Source organism: Bubalus kerabau, chromosome 3 (genome assembly GCF_029407905.1).
Source record: "Bubalus kerabau isolate K-KA32 ecotype Philippines breed swamp buffalo chromosome 3, PCC_UOA_SB_1v2, whole genome shotgun sequence".
In the NCBI taxonomy this organism is placed as follows: domain Eukaryota; kingdom Metazoa; phylum Chordata; class Mammalia; order Artiodactyla; family Bovidae; genus Bubalus; species Bubalus kerabau.
In genome coordinates this window covers 139,920,062-139,937,847 of record NC_073626.1, presented here as the reverse complement: position 1 = coordinate 139,937,847, position 17,786 = coordinate 139,920,062, and the positions used below count along the sequence as shown (strand labels likewise).

Here is a 17,786-nt window from a genome sequence, read left to right as displayed (position 1 = left end):
CATGAGCCCCAGACCAACCCGGGTGCGCCGGCCTTCAGCCCACGCGGGACTCACCATGACTCCGGCTGCCGCAGCTCGTACTCTGCTCTCACGCCACAGGCAAAAGGAGAGACCTGCTGTCGGACCCTCCGGACACGTGAACGCGGAAAAAAAAAAACTGACCACCGCGCAGGCGCGCTCGCTCCCGCCCAGCCCCTCCCCGCGAAAGGGGGGTGGCCGCACCAGCGCGCACCCCTATTCGTTTTCTGGGCTCTGCGCAGGCCACTGACGCGCGGACCCGGAGGCGGAAGAAAAGAGCAACTCTTTCTAGGCTTTTCTAGGCCGCCAGCCTAGGTGAAAGTACTAACCCTTTGCACCCCCTCCCGGAAATGACGCGTTTGACCCTTGACCCACATAGAGCCAGGCTCTTTCCGGAACGTTCTGGAACGGCGCGCAGCCCGGGAACTAGCCTAAACGAGCCGGAGAGGGCTGAACCCGCTGGCCTGGCCCGGCGCGGGTAGGGAGGGGCGGGACTGGCGCGCGGAGCGTGCAGATTGCAGGGCCCAGGCGGCCGGGAAGGGGGTGGGCACCGCCCGCAGGCGCGCTGCGGAGGGGCGGGGGGAGCGGCGGAGGGAGGGGACACGGGCTCATTGCCGTGCGCACCCTGCACTCTGTCCCTCACTCGCCGCCGACGGCCTGTCTCGTCGCCCGCACGTCGCGCCGCTGCCCCGCAGGTACGCGCCCGCTCCGCGCCGCCTCACCCGTGCGGTTCGGACCCCGGAGCCGTCCTTCCTGTCTCCGCTGAGCCGGTGCGCCGGCGAGAGCCAGAGCTTCCCCCGGCGCCGCAGGCCCGGGCCTGCTGAGCCAGGCCTCGTGGGTGCACGCGGGGGCCCGTCACGTGCGGCGTGGATCGCTCGCCCAGCCGGGCACAGCAGGGAGGGCTTGCCCACGAGTGTGCGCGGAGTCGGGCGATTGTATTCACATCGATCCTCTGGTGAAAGGCGGTTGTGCTTGTGGCCGAGGGTAGAGTGCCAGGGAGGGTGGTCGCAGTGTGTGGGAGCGGCTTTTGGCCTGGGGGACTGCTGGGATATGGCATCTCCACCTTTGACCTTGCTTGGCTGTCCTGATGGAAAGACACGTGGGGCCGCTGGGAGTGGGCCCGGCCGCCGCCCCCAGCATCGTGGCCTTGCCCGCTGCTCTGATACAGTAGCCCCGAGTGGATACATGAAGACACATTTTAGTAAACGGATTTTTGCAGCGTCAGGAGTATTTTCCTTTCCTTGGTCACTTGGGTTTATAATTTGCCCCTTTTCTGTAGACTTGGTTTTCCAGGGGACATTTGCAGCTGATTTGCTCTCAAGGCCATTTTAGCGGTGAAATATTAACTCGTTTTTAGCGTAGGAAGTAATAGCCGTGGGGAAGAAGAAGAGCGTGCATTTTTTCTGTAGGTCAGGCATGGGGCGACCTCTTAAAGATTGCACTAGTAGCTGGTGTTGTGGGGGCGGTGGCGGGTTCCGAGGCCCAGGTATCGTGGATGCCAGACGTCAGCCCAGTTCACTTCTAATATTTCTCGTTCTGTTGCATGGGTGTCATGTTTGTGTTGTAACCCCACGGGTAGTGGTAGTAGTGTCCTGATTATCTGTCTGTTTCTCCTTCAGAAATGCTTCGATTACCCGCAGTCCTTCGTCAAATGAGGCCAGTGTCTAGGGCACTGGCTCCTCATCTCACTCGGGCTTATGCCAAAGATGTAAAATTCGGTGCAGATGCTCGAGCCTTAATGCTTCAAGGTGTAGACCTTTTAGCCGATGCTGTAGCCGTTACTATGGGGCCAAAGGTATTCTTATTTTGTTGTAATTTATAGTATTGTTAAGGCGTAACATTTTGCCAGTGGCAAGAGTCACGCCAAGCTATTAAACAGTTCTTAGGTATTCATAAACTGCTTGTGCCAAATTTGTGAAACTCTTTTGTGCAAAGTGTGATGTAATCAAGTGGTAACTCCTAGCTTAAGATGGATGGTTATACTCAAGGTAGGTAGAATTAATCTCCCTTGCCTGCTTGAGTTAAATTTTGGATCCTTTCCCAGTAGTTAGTACTAGGCATAGGTGGAAGAATGTAACATCCACAGTACCTTAAGTATGAGCTTTTAAGTCTCATTTAACGAAGAGATTGGTGAATGAGGAGTAACAAGTAAATGGAGGGTCGTACTGGGTGGAGCGATACTTCAGTTCAGGCTGAAGACAATACAAATATCAAAGTGATCCAACTGAGCAAAGTAATGGCATTTGCATGCCTCACAAGAAGCAGCTTTGGTTCAAGCCACCAGTACTGTTTGCATCATATTTTAAGATTTAATGTTGAACAACTCAGGAAGGCTGCACTGTTCTTGTCTTGCCATTGGTATTTTAGAAACTAAATTTTAAAATAAGTTCAAAAGTAAGTTTTCATATTATTATTATAGCAGGCACTGGACAAAACTTAAATATGAATTATGTGGAGACTTCTGGAATTTCATTATAATCTCCCAAGTTAATGTTGGTTAAGTCTTTAGAAATTTTATCTCTTATAACAGCTCATCCAAGGTTATGCACTTGGCAATGAAGTCATTTTGTCTGTAAGAACATTGATGAACTTGCCCTTGAGATTCATGTAGCAGGTCGGATAAAAATGATCAGATGTTGCATTGAGGCTTTAAAGTAATTGCCTATTATGAAAAATGCTCTTTTTATTTTAAGCTAAGTAGTACTTAGCGTGTGACTCTGTGGCATTTTTTTCCTTCTGCAATTATAGGGAAGGACAGTGATTATTGAACAGAGTTGGGGAAGTCCCAAAGTGACAAAAGATGGTGTGACTGTTGCAAAGTCTATTGATTTAAAAGATAAATATAAAAATATTGGCGCTAAACTTGTTCAAGATGTTGCCAATAACACAAACGAAGAGGCCGGGGATGGCACCACTACCGCTACTGTACTGGCACGCTCTATTGCCAAGGAAGGCTTCGAGAAGATTAGCAAAGGTGCTAATCCAGTGGAAATCAGGAGAGGTAGGAATGTCTCTCTTCATTGTCACCACAGTGTTTTGAACTGTCAGGTTATCTGTTAAATTATATTAGCAAGTTGATTCTTTCTTGTTTCTCCTGTCTCCTAAAAATTTTTTTAAATCTTTTTTTTTTTTTTTTAATGCCTAAGTATTTGTGTTTAAATGCCTAAGTGATTGAATTCCTGACTATGGGATGGGCATTGTGCTAGGTGGCAAAGAGGAGACTAAGATGCTTGTGCCCTGTGTCCGAAGTCATCCATCCCTGTGTCATTGTCCCCTGGCTCATTTCTCCCCCAAACCAAGTTTATTGTAAGTTGCAGCATGTACTGTGTATTTCTAAAGCAGTAAGTTCAAGAAAACGTCACCCAGGATATCAGAATGGGTTTTTATTTTTTATAAAGCAGTTTCTTCTTAACAGCACATATTATGTTATGAGTCTGAATTTTGTTTATTATTACTTGTTTGGGGGAGTTAGGCCACAGTTTAAAGATCTCCTCAGCATGAAATTGCTGTGTGTTTCTGGGTTGTATTACCAGCCACATGTAGGAGACGTAAACTAGGAGGCACATGAGAGTAAAGGGAAAGGCTTCCGAAAATGGGATGAGGTATCATCTCATCTATTTCAGTGTTTGAGATCCAAATGAATGTGTCTCATTAAAAGCAGTTTGACTGGCAAGTATGAATTGAGGTTATTAAGGGTTACTTCTCAAAGAAAGTCATTGTTATTACAAATTGCTATCAATTATTTTTGTGAAGTAACATTTCTCAAAATAAGGAAAGAGCTAGCACTGGTCTCCGTTGAAAAGACTATTCTCTCATAAATAAATCTGTATTGTGGTGACATTGAATGTTAAAGGTGGTTGTTCATAAATTACATATTAAATGAGGAAATTTCAGCCAGTTAAAAACTTGCAGGGGTATAGCCACAAGAAAGTCCTTATCCTTGACAGTTATACTTGTTGAAAATAAAGGACTGTAATCCATTTTGGTCCTTTGTGTCCTTCAGTGGAGGAGAAATCTGCTAGATGACCCTGTAAGAAATGATTGAATTGGGAAAGATTTACATAGAATGAGTTGAATGGTGAGATTCTTGAAAGTGTACACTTTTTTTTTTAATGCAGTTTTTAAAAATAATTTTGGCATTGTGGTACTTGATCTTTTAAAGTTTGTGTTTCATTGCATGCCATCCAACTGCCTTGTGATTAGGAAGAGTACTGGTACAGAAGCATTAAGGCATTGATACACTTAACATGAATCAGAATTCTAGTTGACATAGAGCCATGAGGGAATAAGCATTGTAATACGTGTTCTTGAACCAGGTGTGATGTTAGCTGTTGATGCTGTAATTGCTGAACTTAAGAAGCAGTCTAAACCTGTGACAACCCCTGAAGAGATTGCTCAGGTATGGATTTTTAAAGTAACATGATTTTATCCTATAATTACACAACAGTGTTAGGATAACAGTATTACCCAGTCACCAACATTTGAAGCATTTTTCTTACTGCTAGAGATTTGAAAAATTCCCCCACCAGGGATTGAACCTCTGCAGTGGAACATGGTGTCTTAACCCCTGGACCACCAGGAAGTCCCCATAATTTGAGTCTTAATGAGTTGTCATTTTAGTTCTGCATGACTGAGTAAAAACTCATTTGTGTGGAAAATGTTATTTGGCTGTTTATCAAAGATGAATAATTTCATTTTCTAATATTGCCACATTTGCCAAGGGAAAAAAGGGTAACGGGTCATTAGGCTCTTTCTTTCTTTTTTTTGCCACCCTGCCTGGCTTGTGGGATCCTAGTTCCCCAACCAGGGATGGAATCTGGGCCCCTGCAGTGAAAGCGGCAAGTCCTAACCACTGGACCACAAGGGAATTCCCTCTTTTTTGTTTTTGTTTAAAAGAATAATTGTGTGTTTATTTCATTTCTTTCAAAAATAATGTAGAAAATAATCAAATTTTTTAAAAATTGCAATGGGATCAGTTATTCATTAGAATTATTATGCTTAAAATCCCCTCTGCCTGTCTCACCACCACCATCACCCTGCCTCTAGCATTTCACCAAGGATATATCAATTGGGAAGTTAATGAGAAAAGGGAGGGGAGTGATTGAGGAAGATAGCCTTACCTTTAATTTGAAAGAGTAGTTTGATTATTTCAGGTTGCTACAATTTCTGCAAATGGAGACAAAGAAATTGGCAACATCATTTCTGATGCCATGAAAAAAGTTGGAAGAAAGGGTGTTATCACAGTAAAGGTAAGTTTGTTTTTAATGATAGATGGAAACAGATGTCTGATAATCTGAGTTTTACAGGTACAAAAATTTGATCTACATATGTTTCCAAAAGTGTGTTCTGTTTCATTCCTTCACATGTAACACTGGCACCTGTACAGAATAATGTGTTTATTGTGTTCGGGTGAATTATTAACCTATGGCTTTGGACGTAAATGCATCCTGATTTAGATGATATTGACGTCTAGCTGTAAAAAGTTAGTTGAAATACATATTCTTGCAAAAGTAGAGTTGGATGCCCTGGGATATTTGCATAATTCTATCTGAATTCTTTATGAGAAGTGGGGACTACTTATTAATTGGTTTGAAACTAGTCTTTGTGTAATGAAATTCACATAACGAATTCTTTGACTTTTCATAGGATGGAAAAACACTGAATGATGAATTAGAAATTATTGAAGGCATGAAGTTTGACAGAGGATATATTTCTCCATACTTTATTAATACATCAAAAGGTAAGAGCAAATGGGTAACTGAATTTTTTTTTAAGCATAGTTTAATATGTGACACCCTGAGGATATTTGTCAGTGTCATACGTCAAAAGTAAATTCATGTGTTCCAAATGTTCGTGTGTTTTAGAAAGAAAAACATGAACTGATCGGTCACTTTAAAAGTGTACTGGAACTTTGCTCTAGCGGTTTTTCATTTAAATTAAACTGCAGTCATTTTCAGCAGAATGGCCTCAAGTTGGTGAGAAATGTTCTTTGCTTTTCAGGTCAGAAATGTGAATTCCAAGATGCATATGTTCTATTGAGTGAAAAGAAAATTTCTAGTGTCCAGTCCATTGTTCCTGCTCTTGAAATTGCCAATGCTCACCGGAAGCCCTTGGTCATAATTGCTGAAGATGTGGACGGAGAAGCTCTAAGTACCCTTGTTTTGAATAGGTAATAGGCAGTGGTATTTGGTTTACATTTCTGGATGAAAGGCAAATATTTGTATTGGTGTTTGAAATCTCCTTTATGTACATTCTCCTTGAACCACTTGTGTTTGTATAATATTGGTGGGTGTCATGAACCTTTAGTCCAGTTATGATTGTCTTTTTTGAATAGGGTCCCTGAGTCCTTAATGTTTTATGTACCTTTTCATAAGGTAGCCTAAGTATTTACAGTTGTTTTGAAGATAAATGGCTGTTTTGGGTTTTGTATTTTTTACAAAAAAAGATTTATGGAAAAGATATATTCACAATTACAGTTTTTCATGAGGAGAGGTAAACAACTGCCATTCTAAATGTATCTGGTATTTGGCATTTTACATAATTTTCTAAAGGAAAAATTTTGTTAATGAATAGTCTAAAATAGAGAAATTGGTACTCAGGTTGGGGTCTATTAATTTTTTAGATCTATAATGTATTACATTTTACTTTAAGACAAAAATGTTAATGCTGTAGACAGAATCTTAGGGGGGTTTCATTTTTTGGGGGGTTTTTTTTGGCGCCTGTGAAATCTTAGTTCCCTGACCAAGGAGGGCATTTTTAAAATACATATTCTTCCTAATCCTACAGCTGGGGTGAATCAGAAATGAGATTCTCAAATTTTTATTATAATGGAAATGCACAAATGAAATAATCAGGTATATATTACAGAATTGCATATTTTGACCTGACCTAAATGAGTTTACTTATCCTGTAATGTTTATAGCCTGGATATGCTTTTGAGGTTATGAAAAGCCCTAGAGATAGTGGGATGTGAAGCAGAAATAGAAGAACAACAGGCCTGAAAAGTTCTGATTGAGCCATTTTACTGGTTGCTGTAAAGTTGGATCTCCAGTTTATTGGCATATTATCAGAGCTTAACCTTCTTGTTTTTATTTGGCTCCTCAATAAAGCCAAGTCTGTCTTAAAGTTTATATATTACTTCCATTTCAATCTGGTTTCAAACGAGCATTTTAAAAATTATATATTCTAAATATTCATTACCTGATTAAAATGAAGGTAAGCTTAATGATATCAGAAGTATTTACATTTATAAGGGAATTGAATTAAAAACATTGCTTGCTCAGAATACAGCAGTAATACATAATAACTATAAATGGAGCTTGTAACTTTAAAATTTGTCATGTGTCAATCACCTAAAATATATAGTATTGTAAATCAACTGTCCCTCACTAAAAAAGCAAAAACTGCTCAAACTGACTTTAGTTTAGTTTTAGTTCAGTCACTCAGTCATGTCCAACTCTTCGCGACCCCGTGATTTGCAGCACGCCAGACCTCCCTGTCCATCACCAGCTCCTGGAGTTCACTCAAACTCACGTACATTGAGTCGGTGATGCCATCCAGTCATCTCATCCTCTGTCGTCCCCTTCTCCTCCTGCCCCCAATCCCTCCCAGCATCACAGTCTTTTCCAGTGAGTCAGCTCTTCGCATGAGGTGGCCAAAGTACTGGAGTTTCAGCTTTAGCATCATTCCTTCCGAAGAAATCCCAGGGCTGATCTCCTTCAGAATGGACTGGTTGGATCTCCTTGCAGTCCAAGGGACTCTCAAGAGTCTTCTCCAACACCACAGTTCAAAAGCATCAATTTTTCGGCGCTCAGCTTTCTTCACAGTCCAACTCTCACATCCATACATGACCACAGGAAAAACCATAGCCTTGACTAGACGCACCTTTGTTGGCAAAGTAATGTCTCTGCTTTTGAATACGCTATCTAGGTTGGTCAAACTGACTTTAATAGCAACCTAATCTAATACTAAATGGTTAAGGGTAAATGCTCATTAGATGATCCCCAAATTTAAGAGCAGGGAGGCCTGGCGTGCTGTAATTCATGGGGTTGAAAGAGTTGGACACAACTGGGCAACTGAACTGAATTGACTGAATTCTGATTTTCGCAGTCTATAAAAGTTATCACTGTTTAATTTACATGTTTTCAAGTGGAATGTAGGGTCAGAAGGTAAGCAGAAAGTGCAGTTTCCCAAGTAACCTTAGTTATTAGAACTTGAAGTAGACTGGCATTGTTATAAAATTTAAATCTTATTAATAACTTCTTAACAGGCTGAAAGTTGGTCTTCAAGTTGTGGCAGTCAAAGCTCCAGGTTTTGGTGACAATAGAAAGAACCAGCTTAAAGACATGGCTATTGCTACTGGTGGTGCAGTAAGTAAAATAGATGTGATTTTGGTTTATTGACTGTTATGTATACATCGAGGTCTGAAATTTATAGGTAGAATTCACATTTTCACAAATCTGTGTTACTTTTCAATAGAATGTAGAGTTTGGGTCAAACAGCACTAAGGATCCTTTCTTTAATTTGCCATGAGTGGTCTTTTAACTTGTTTTCAGGAATGTATTATAATAGAAAAAGGCAGGATTTAAGAGTTTAGGCCTAGGGTCTAGTCTTGGTTTCACCAAAAGTATGTTCTTAGATGAGTTTTCTGAGTTCACTTGTTTCTCAAAGCTTAGTATTAATTGAGGATTAAGTGGGAAGTTGGAAATGTAATGAAAAACTGTGCAAGTTCTGTTTGGTCTAGCTATAGTCTTGAAATTTCAGATTTCAAGTAAACAGTATTACAAGATGCTTTTCTTATCAAAACACTTGTAGGATATGTTAATGATCTTGGTATAATGAAAAATGCCTGTAATCTGTAATTTGTTCTTTTTATTTTGTGGTTTGTTCATTTAAAAAAATGTTTTCATAGGTATTTGGAGAAGAAGGACTAAATCTAAATCTAGAAGATGTTCAGCCTCATGACTTAGGAAAAGTTGGAGAGGTCATTGTGACCAAAGATGATGCCATGCTCTTGAAAGGAAAAGGTGACAAGGCTCAAATTGAAAAGCGTATCCAAGAGATCATTGAGCAGTTAGATATCACAACTAGCGAATATGAAAAGGAAAAACTGAATGAACGTCTGGCAAAACTCTCAGATGGTGTTGCTGTGTTGAAGGTAAGATTCATTGTTGTAAATAAGCTGTGCGGGTTCCAAGCCCAAGTAAAGTAGGATTCTTGGCATTTAGCATCTTGAGTAGGAGAAGCCATACTAACTGGAATTCTTTTTTGATTTTTAGGTTGGTGGGACAAGTGATGTTGAAGTGAATGAAAAGAAAGACAGAGTTACAGATGCTCTTAATGCCACACGAGCTGCTGTTGAAGAAGGCATTGTTCTGGGAGGGGGCTGTGCCCTGCTTCGGTGCATTCCAGCCTTGGAGTCAATAACTCCAGCTAATGAAGATCAAAAAACAGGTAAAAAGTTACCTTAGAAATGAGTTTACTTGCAACTTGATTTTAGACTTTCTGTTGTTAGAGTTGTATTGTTGCTGCCCCCTAGATAGAACAAGAAGTCACAAAGCAGTTTTCAGAATAACAGAAGTAGAATAACAGTGTTGTTGTCAGAGATCTTTCAGGCAGAATCACTTGACCTGTGGTGTTCTCCCAATTGGAATTATCTATGTCATTATTCTCACAAGGAAAACTGTGCTGTAATACTTAAAAAGGAAAGAACTTAATTTGCTAAAATATTATTTTCTTTATAGGTATAGAAATAATTAAAAAAACACTCAAAATTCCTGCAATGACCATTGCTAAGAATGCAGGTGTTGAAGGATCATTGATAGTTGAGAAAATTATGCAGAGTTCTTCAGAAGTCGGTTATGATGCTATGCTTGGAGATTTTGTGAATATGGTGGAAAAAGGAATCATTGATCCAACTAAGGTAAATAGTTGACCACTGTCTAAAAATGCTGTCTTGTTCTTTTTTTTTTTTTAACTAAGGAAAAGTAATATTTTATGAAAACTTTTCCCTAGGTTGTAAGAACTGCATTACTGGATGCTGCCGGAGTGGCCTCTCTCTTAACAACAGCAGAAGTTGTCGTCACAGAAATTCCTAAAGAAGAGAAGGATCCCGGAATGGGTGGCATGGGTGGAATGGGAGGTGGCATGGGAGGTGGCATGTTCTAACTCCTAGAATAGTGCTTTGCCATTATTAATGAACTGTGAGAGGACACTCAAGGCAGTGTTCCTCACCAATAACTTCAGGAGAGGTCAGTTGAAGGAGCTGACTGAAGAAAAGGCTGGCTGATGTTTAAGAAAATAACTATAACCATCAGTTACTGGTTTCACTTGACAACATAGAATGGTTTACTGCTGTCATTGTCCATGCCTACAGATAATTTATTTTATATTTTTAAATAAAGACATTTGTACATTCCTGATAAATGAGCTTAAGAGCCATGTACCAATGTACTGCTTTCAACTTAAATCATTGAGGCATTTTTACTACTATTCTGTTAAAATCAGGATTTTAGTGCTTGCTATCACCAAATGAGACGTTAAGAAACAGCCTTTCTGTGGAGAGTTAAGAACAATTGTGTACAGAGTAGAGAAATACCCAATTATGTGACAACCTTTGTGTAATAAAAATTGTTTAAAGTTAACTGTGTTAGCTTTTCTGTGATCTAGAGAATGTGAGGAATGAAAGCCAGTTGAAGAGGGGAGAGGTAAGGTTTGACCCAAGTCTATAAAATGTTTCCTGCCTATTGTTTAGTACATTTCTCCATTTCTCTTTGCTGCAGACTGGATTCAGTTCAGTTCAGTCGCTCAGTCATGTCCAACTCTTTGTGACCCCATGAACCGCAGCACACCAGGCCTCCTTGTCCATCACCAACTCCTGGAGTTTACCCAAACTCATGTCCATTGAGTCGGTGATGCCATCTAACCATCTCATTCTCTGTCGTCCTCTTCTCCGTCAATCTTTCCAATCTTTCCAAACATCAGGGTCTTTTCAAATGAGTCAACTCTTTACATCAGGTGGCCAAAATACTGGAGTTTCAGCTTCAACATCAGTCCTTCCAATGAACACCCAGGACTGATTTCCTTTAGGATGGATTGGTTGGATCTCCTTGTTGTCCAAGGGACTCTGAAGAGTCTTCTCTAACACCACAGTTCAAAAGCATCAATTCTGCGCTCAGCTTTCTTTATAGTCCAACTCTCACACCCATACATGACCACTGGAAAAACCATACCCTTGATTAGACGGACCTTTGTTGACTAAGTAGTCTCTGCTCTTTAATATGCTGTCTGCTGCTACTGCTAAGTCACTTCAGTCGTGTCCAACTCTGTGCGACCCCATAGACAGCAGCCCACCAGGCTCCCCTGTCCCTGGGATTCTCCAGGCAAGAACACGAGTGGGTTTCCATTTCCTTCTCCAATGCATGAAAGTGAAAAGTGAAAGTGAAGTCGCTCAGTCATGTCCGACCCTCAGCGATCCCATGGACTGCAGCCTTCTAGGCACCTCCGTCCATGGGATTTTCCAGGCAAGAGTACTGGAGTGAATATGCTGTCTAGATTGGTCATAACTTTCCTTCCAAGGAGTAAGCGTTTTTTAATTTCATGGCTGCAATCACCATCTGCAGTGATTTGGAGCCCAAAAAAATAAAGTCAGCCACTGTTGCCACTGTTTCCCCATCTAATTGCCATGAAGTGATGGGACCAGATGCCATGATCTTGGTTTTCTACATGTTGAGCTTTAAGCCAACTTTTTCACTCTCTCATCAAGAGGTTCTTTAGTTCTTCACTTTCTGCCATAAGGGTGGTGTCATCTGCATATCTGAGCTTACTGATATTTCTCCTGGCAATCTTGAGTCCAGCTTGTGCTTCTTCCAGCCCAGCGTTTCTCATGATGTACTCTGCATATAAGTTAAATAAGCAGGGTGACAATATACAGCCTTGACACTCCTTTTCCTATTTGGAACCAGTCTGTTCCATGTCCAGTTCTAGCTTGCTTCCCTTTGCTGCAGACTGGATTATATTATCACATTGGTTGTTTAGTCACTAAGTCATGTCTGACTGTTGCAACTTCATGGACCATAGCCTTCCAGAGTCCTGTCTGTGGGATTTCTCAGGCAAGATTACTGGAGTGGGTTGCCATTTCCTTCTCCAGGGTTGACCCAGGGATCGAACCCGCATCTCCTGCAATGACAGGCAGATTCATTACCACTGAGCTACCTGGGAAGTCCTACATTAAAAGGGGACAACTCTGAATTTTGTATATGTTGAGGTTTGGCCATAAAAAAAGGGAAACTTGGTTCTTTTAAGGGTTATGGTTATTGTTCCAGAGCCTTAACAGATAAGCAGTGGGTTCCCTGTTAGGTACCCACAGGTGAAGAGAGCTGGATTTGAATGGAAAGGAGAGGCGTGCTGTTGGAACATAATGGATAGCAGGGAAGGGCATCCACAACTTGATATGCACAGCCCAGGGCTACCACCTTTGTTTCTTAAGAACTTGAAATAGGTTCCTATCTCAGTGCACTTGATCTTTATTAATAAACAGCATAGAAGTATGGCTTACTTTTCAAAGTTTTGTGTGTTTATTGAGGACAGATACTGATTTGCAAGATAGAACATTGCTTTCTAGTTTTTACACTATTAAGTTTAAAGTGCAAGGTCTTGTGCAATATTATCTTAATTTTTTTTACTTTAATCTGTGTCAAGAATGTAGTCTTGGAGCTATAGAATCATTTGGTCTGTGGGGAGAAATTCCAGTCTGCTGCTCAGTTTGGCCCTGTGGTTGCTGCTAAGAGGTCAGGTATAAGCTAGGCACTGAGATGAATGTTTCTGCTCTCCTTATCTAGTTTGAATTGTTTGGACAGAATAGAAGGAAAAAGTCCATCACAGATACAAAACCGAAGTCACTTGAGACTCTAGCTAGAAATTGCTTTGTTATTAATAAATTCGTTGGGTTAGAAAACAGATAAAAGAGGACTGGATGAATAAAGGGCATTTAGTCTAGTGTGCTAGACACTGGACTAAGTACTTGCATTATTTTAACCCTTAGAACAATCAGATTAGGAATTACTTATCAAATCTAAGCTATAGGTACTAAACTGAGGCTCTGAATGGTTATGTAACTATTAACCTCAGCTATTAAGTGGTGGCTGTTCAGTCTCAGCTTTTAGTGGTAGATCCCAAATTTGAACCAGGGATTGGTTCAAATTGAAAGAGCTCAAACCAAACAGCAAGCCTGGAATGAACCCCTAAACCAGGATCTAGGTAATTTTAAGAAACCTGAGAGCTGCAGCCAGAGAAAACAGATAAATGGGGAAATTGCCTTTTCCTTAGACTAGAATAACTGCACAAGGCGACTTAAGTTTTAGAGATTCCAGAGACGTGCAGAAGTACCAAGGATCGAGAGGGTTCTTTCAAACACCATTTGGTCAAGACAAAGGATGCTAATGACTAGGTGAGCAAGCAGGAATGGTAGATCTCCTGAGAAAACCTGCTCTGGGCGCACATGGAAATCACTTGGGAAGCTACACAAGGTACAATGTCCAGGCCCCGATTGCCATCCTGTGAAAGCAAGTGGATTTATCTGAACAAGCACAGGCCCACAGAGGGCCTTTTCAAGGCAAAATTTACAGGAGTGTGTTATAAGTGTATGAGTCTGAGAGAAAGGAAGCATGGAAGACACACAAACACAGATCGATATTTAGCCCTGACCATGGAGGTGAACATTTGTCAAGGCAGCTGGATCTAGCTTTTAAAAATGGGAAAATGAAAAGGAATGCCACTATGAAGTCAGATCCTGCTATTTCAGGAATAGCTGAGAAAATAGGTTGTTTCTACTGCAACCTGGGCAGTCCCAGCTAGGCTTAAGTCTTTAGGGGTATCTTCCTGATCACAGCAACCAATGATTCTTAAACTGGGTTGGATATAAAGGACTGTATTGAAGTAAGTCATTGATGAAACCAAAGATTTTAAGATGGAGTATGTGTGTGCATGCTGAGTTGCTTCAATTGTATTCAACTCTTAGTGACCCTATGGACTATAGCCCTCCAGGCTCCTCTCTCCATAGGATTCTTTACTAAAGTGGGTTGCCATGTTGTCCTCCAGGGGATCTTCCTGACACAGGGATGATCTTCCTGACACAGGGATCAAACCTGCTTCTGTCTCCTGCATTGGCAGGCGGGTTCTTCATTACCAGCACTGCCTGGGAAGCCCAACAAAAGGAATCAATTCACGCAAAGACCCAAGACTCAGAATCACATTGACCTATGCCGCCAAGACTCTTGGTTACCAACATCCTGCAACCTCAGCTGGTCTAAGATCGTGTCTTTTTTTGAGTCTAATATACTGACTGTCCAGAAGGATATAAAAAATAGGCAACCTCAGGAGAAATAGAAGTGATAAATATAAGAAGCTGAAATAGTAACACTCATCCTTTTTGTATGTAAATATTTTTATTGTATCATAACATTGTAGGTAGGGTTCTCTGTATCATAATGCATTTAAGACATTCAAGAAAATCTGATATATTGAGCTTGCAATTTTAAGTGTCCAGAAGTATTTGATTAAATCTGTAGTACTTAAATGTTCAGGGAAATTTAATTTCATACACTTAAGACTGTCCAGTTACACAAGCAGTATGTGAATAGAGAAATGCTATTTAATTTTAGAAGGAATTTAATTAAAAATGATCTTTAGGAACACAAGGAATTCCCAGGCAAAGAGGAGTAGATTGATATCAGTGGATCTATAGGAAGTTAAAAAATCGATGGAAAAGTGATGTGACTTAGAGCTGATATAATTACAACCTAAGAACCTAAAGAAGGAATAAAGAAGCAAGGTACTCAGTCCCCTAGAACTCCACCCGCAAGACTTAGCACTTGGACTCGCTGGATGCTGGGGGTTTAGGGTATCAGGTAAGGCCAAGTGTGGGAATGGAAACGAGGGTGAAATTAGCTGAAGGATTACTGAGATATTGGACTCCCAGTTCTTATCCCCTTTTCCCACACCACCAGGTAAGTTGCCTAATGGTTAATTCTCTGTGGAAAATGAATAGGAATGAGTGTCAGCCTGGGACACCAGGAAGAGCAGAGAGCTAGGATAAGAGAGGGACTAAAAACAAATGAAGCCTACATTCCAAACTATGGGATCCTCAGTTCCTTACTAATCTTACAGAATGCCAACTGCCAGGCATTATGTCTACTTCATCTGTCCCTATTCCTGTTCTCAACCCCATATTTTCTAAGGCAAGAGATAGGAGAATCCTTTTGTAGAAAAACTGAGCAAAGACCTCTAGATTCTGCCATTTGTGGAGTGCCCCCAGTGAAAAGGCTGGCTCGGGTCACCTTATAATGAAACTCACCAGTCATTATGCCCCATCTTAATTTCAATAAACTGGTTAGTACGTTGCCTTCAAATATTAAAGACAAACAAGAACCATTAGACAGCCAAGGAAGACTTCAATGGGAAGATTGCAAAAACCAGAAAGGACCTAAGGGAAACTTAAGATGAGATCTTGTCTCCTCAAAATAAGAAAGCTATTTTTTAAAAAAAGGACTAATTAGAAAAAAAAATCTTGAAAATTAGACTTCCCTGGCAGCACAGTGGTTAATAATCTGCCTGCCAGAGAAGGCGATGGCACCCCACTCCAGTACTCTTGCCTGGAAAATCCCATGGATGGAGGAGCCTGGTAGGCTGCAGTCCATGGGGTCGCGAACAGTCAGACATGACTGAGCGACTTCCCTTTCACTTTTCACTTTCATGCATTGGAGAAGGAAATGGAAACCCACTCCAGTGTTCTTGCCTGGAGAATCCCAGGGACGGGGGAGCCTGGTGGGCTGCCGTCTATGGGGTTGCAAAGAGTTGGACACGACTGAAGTGACTTAGCAGCAGCAGCAGCCAATGCAGGGAACTCAGGTTCAATCCCTGCTCTGGGGAGATTCCACACGCTGCAGAGAGACTAAGCCTGTGCACCACAATTTCTGAAGCCTGCACACTTTAGGGCCCAGGAGCCACAACTAAGGAGCCCCATGTGCTGCAACTGCTGAAGCCCGTGGGCCTAGAGCCTGTGCTCCACAACAAGAGAAGCCACCACAATGAGAAGCCCTTGCACTGCAACTAGAGTAGCGCCCACTCTGTGCAACTAGAAAAAGCCTGAGTGCAGCAATGAAGACCCAGCACAGCCAAAAAAAAAAATCTTGAAAGTGCAAACTATGGCAAATATAAAATTAACTAAAAGGGCTGGAAGATAGAATTGAAGAAATCTAAAAGGCAGAACAAAAACAGATGGAAAATAGGAAGTAAAGAGATACAGATTTAATACAAGAATTAGAAAGTCTAATTAGGAATTTCTGAATGAAAGAACCACAGAATATGGAGAGGAGGAAATTATTGAACAAATAATTCGCAGAAATTCCACAGGACTCAGAGATAAGCCTGTAACTAAAAGGATCCATAAGTTGCCCAACACAATTAACATAGGCAGCAAGGCAGATTGGCATGCATCTTTGACTGCCCCTGCTCAGTCACTTCAGTCATTCCGACTCTGTGCGACTCCATGCGACTCCATGGACTATACCAGGCCCCTCTGTCCATGGGATTCTCCAGGCAAGAATACTGGAGTGGGTTGCTATCTCCTTCTCCAATTTTCAGACTACTCAAAGAGTAAATTTTAAAAGTTTCCAGAGATCAAAAAAAGGATGTTAAAAGTACTGATTATAAGAATGTCATCAGATTTCTCAGAGGCAGCACCAGCTGCCAGAATACAATGAAGTCAGATCTTCAAATTATGGGGGAGGGGGGACTGTTTTTAATGTGGAGTTCTAGCCTCAAATAAGTTATAAAACAATGACATCTTCAGATACTCAAAGATTCTAAAAATTTAGCTCCCATTTACCCTTTCTTAGGAAGCCACTAGATGATTACTTTTGCATTTTGAGAGTTAAAAAAATAAAAAGGAAGCCAAATTTCAGGAAGTAAGTACCCCAAGAGGAGGGTGGGGCGATAATTCTAGCATGCCTGCCAGGGGTTAAAGCTGCACAACAGCCTGGAGAGCATCCAGTCCAGACTGGAGCAGGATGAAAGAGTGGCTGCCAAGTAACGGAATACCCAACTCTAAGTGACTTAAACACTAGAGGTCTGTTATCTCACATAACCAGAGTGCCCACTACTAGATTGGTTCATTCAACCCTTGATGTTAGAGTTATGAATTGGCTTTTATGGAATAAATGCCCCTTCCCTTTTTGTGACAAGATTGCAGATGTAGCTGCAAACTTCACGTCCTCACGTAACCAGGCAAAAACTTAAGAAGTTTCTCTTCGAAGTTTCTTTCCACAGAGACAAAAGTCTTATCTGGTAGGTCCTATCCCAGTCTTCCCCTCAGATTCCACTGACCAGATGCCACTTCAAGAAAAGTTTCTAAAGGTGGTGGGGTTTTTCCCCTTTATGATATGGAAAGCATAGATGCCCCCCCCAATTTTTTTTTTTTTTTGAATTTTCATTGGTGTGTGCCTGTGTGCTAAGTCACTTCAGTCGTGTCTGACTCTTTGGGACCCCATGAGACGTATATAGCTTGCCAGGCTCCTCTGTCCATGGGGATTCTCCAAGCAAGAATACTGGAGTGGGTTGCTGTTCCCTTCTCCAGCGGATCTTTTGGACCCAGGGATCAAACCCGGGTCTCTTTATGTCTCCCGCAATGGTAGGTGGGTTCTTTACCACTAGCGCCACCTTAACTCCACAGGTCACAGCCTTCAGAGCAAACACAAGAGCATAGATACTGG

General features: G+C 41.5%; 2 protein-coding genes across 5 annotated transcripts in view; one reads left to right on the top strand and one right to left on the bottom strand.

Moving 5' to 3' along the window:
- Positions 1-409, bottom strand: part of LOC129646596 (MOB-like protein phocein) — a 43,313-nt gene extending 42,904 nt beyond the window's left edge. The window contains exon 1 of one of the 2 annotated variants that reach the window (XM_055573009.1): positions 55-409. In XM_055573009.1, the coding sequence (XP_055428984.1) occupies positions 55-57 (3 nt within the window). In that variant the 5' untranslated portion in view covers positions 58-409. The remainder of the gene's footprint in view (positions 1-54) is intronic. The other variant, XM_055573008.1, reaches the window with a different exon arrangement.
- On the top strand, positions 222-10,661 carry HSPD1 (heat shock protein family D (Hsp60) member 1). 3 transcript variants are annotated; one of them, XM_055573005.1, is made up of 12 exons: positions 222-333; positions 1,638-1,813; positions 2,767-3,019; positions 4,335-4,417; positions 5,172-5,267; positions 5,665-5,758; positions 6,019-6,187; positions 8,288-8,387; positions 8,930-9,175; positions 9,297-9,471; positions 9,762-9,940; positions 10,033-10,661. In XM_055573005.1, the coding sequence occupies exons 2-12, from the start codon at positions 1,640-1,642 to the stop codon at positions 10,183-10,185; spliced, it is 1,722 nt and encodes a 573-aa protein (XP_055428980.1). In that variant the 5' UTR covers positions 222-333; positions 1,638-1,639; the 3' UTR covers positions 10,186-10,661. The 3 variants fall into 3 exon arrangements, with proteins under 3 accessions (XP_055428980.1, XP_055428979.1, XP_055428978.1); XM_055573004.1 differs by lacking the exon at positions 222-333 and adding an exon at positions 364-496; XM_055573003.1 differs by lacking the exon at positions 222-333 and adding an exon at positions 584-713.
- The last annotated feature ends 7,125 nt before the right edge of the window (positions 10,662-17,786 follow it).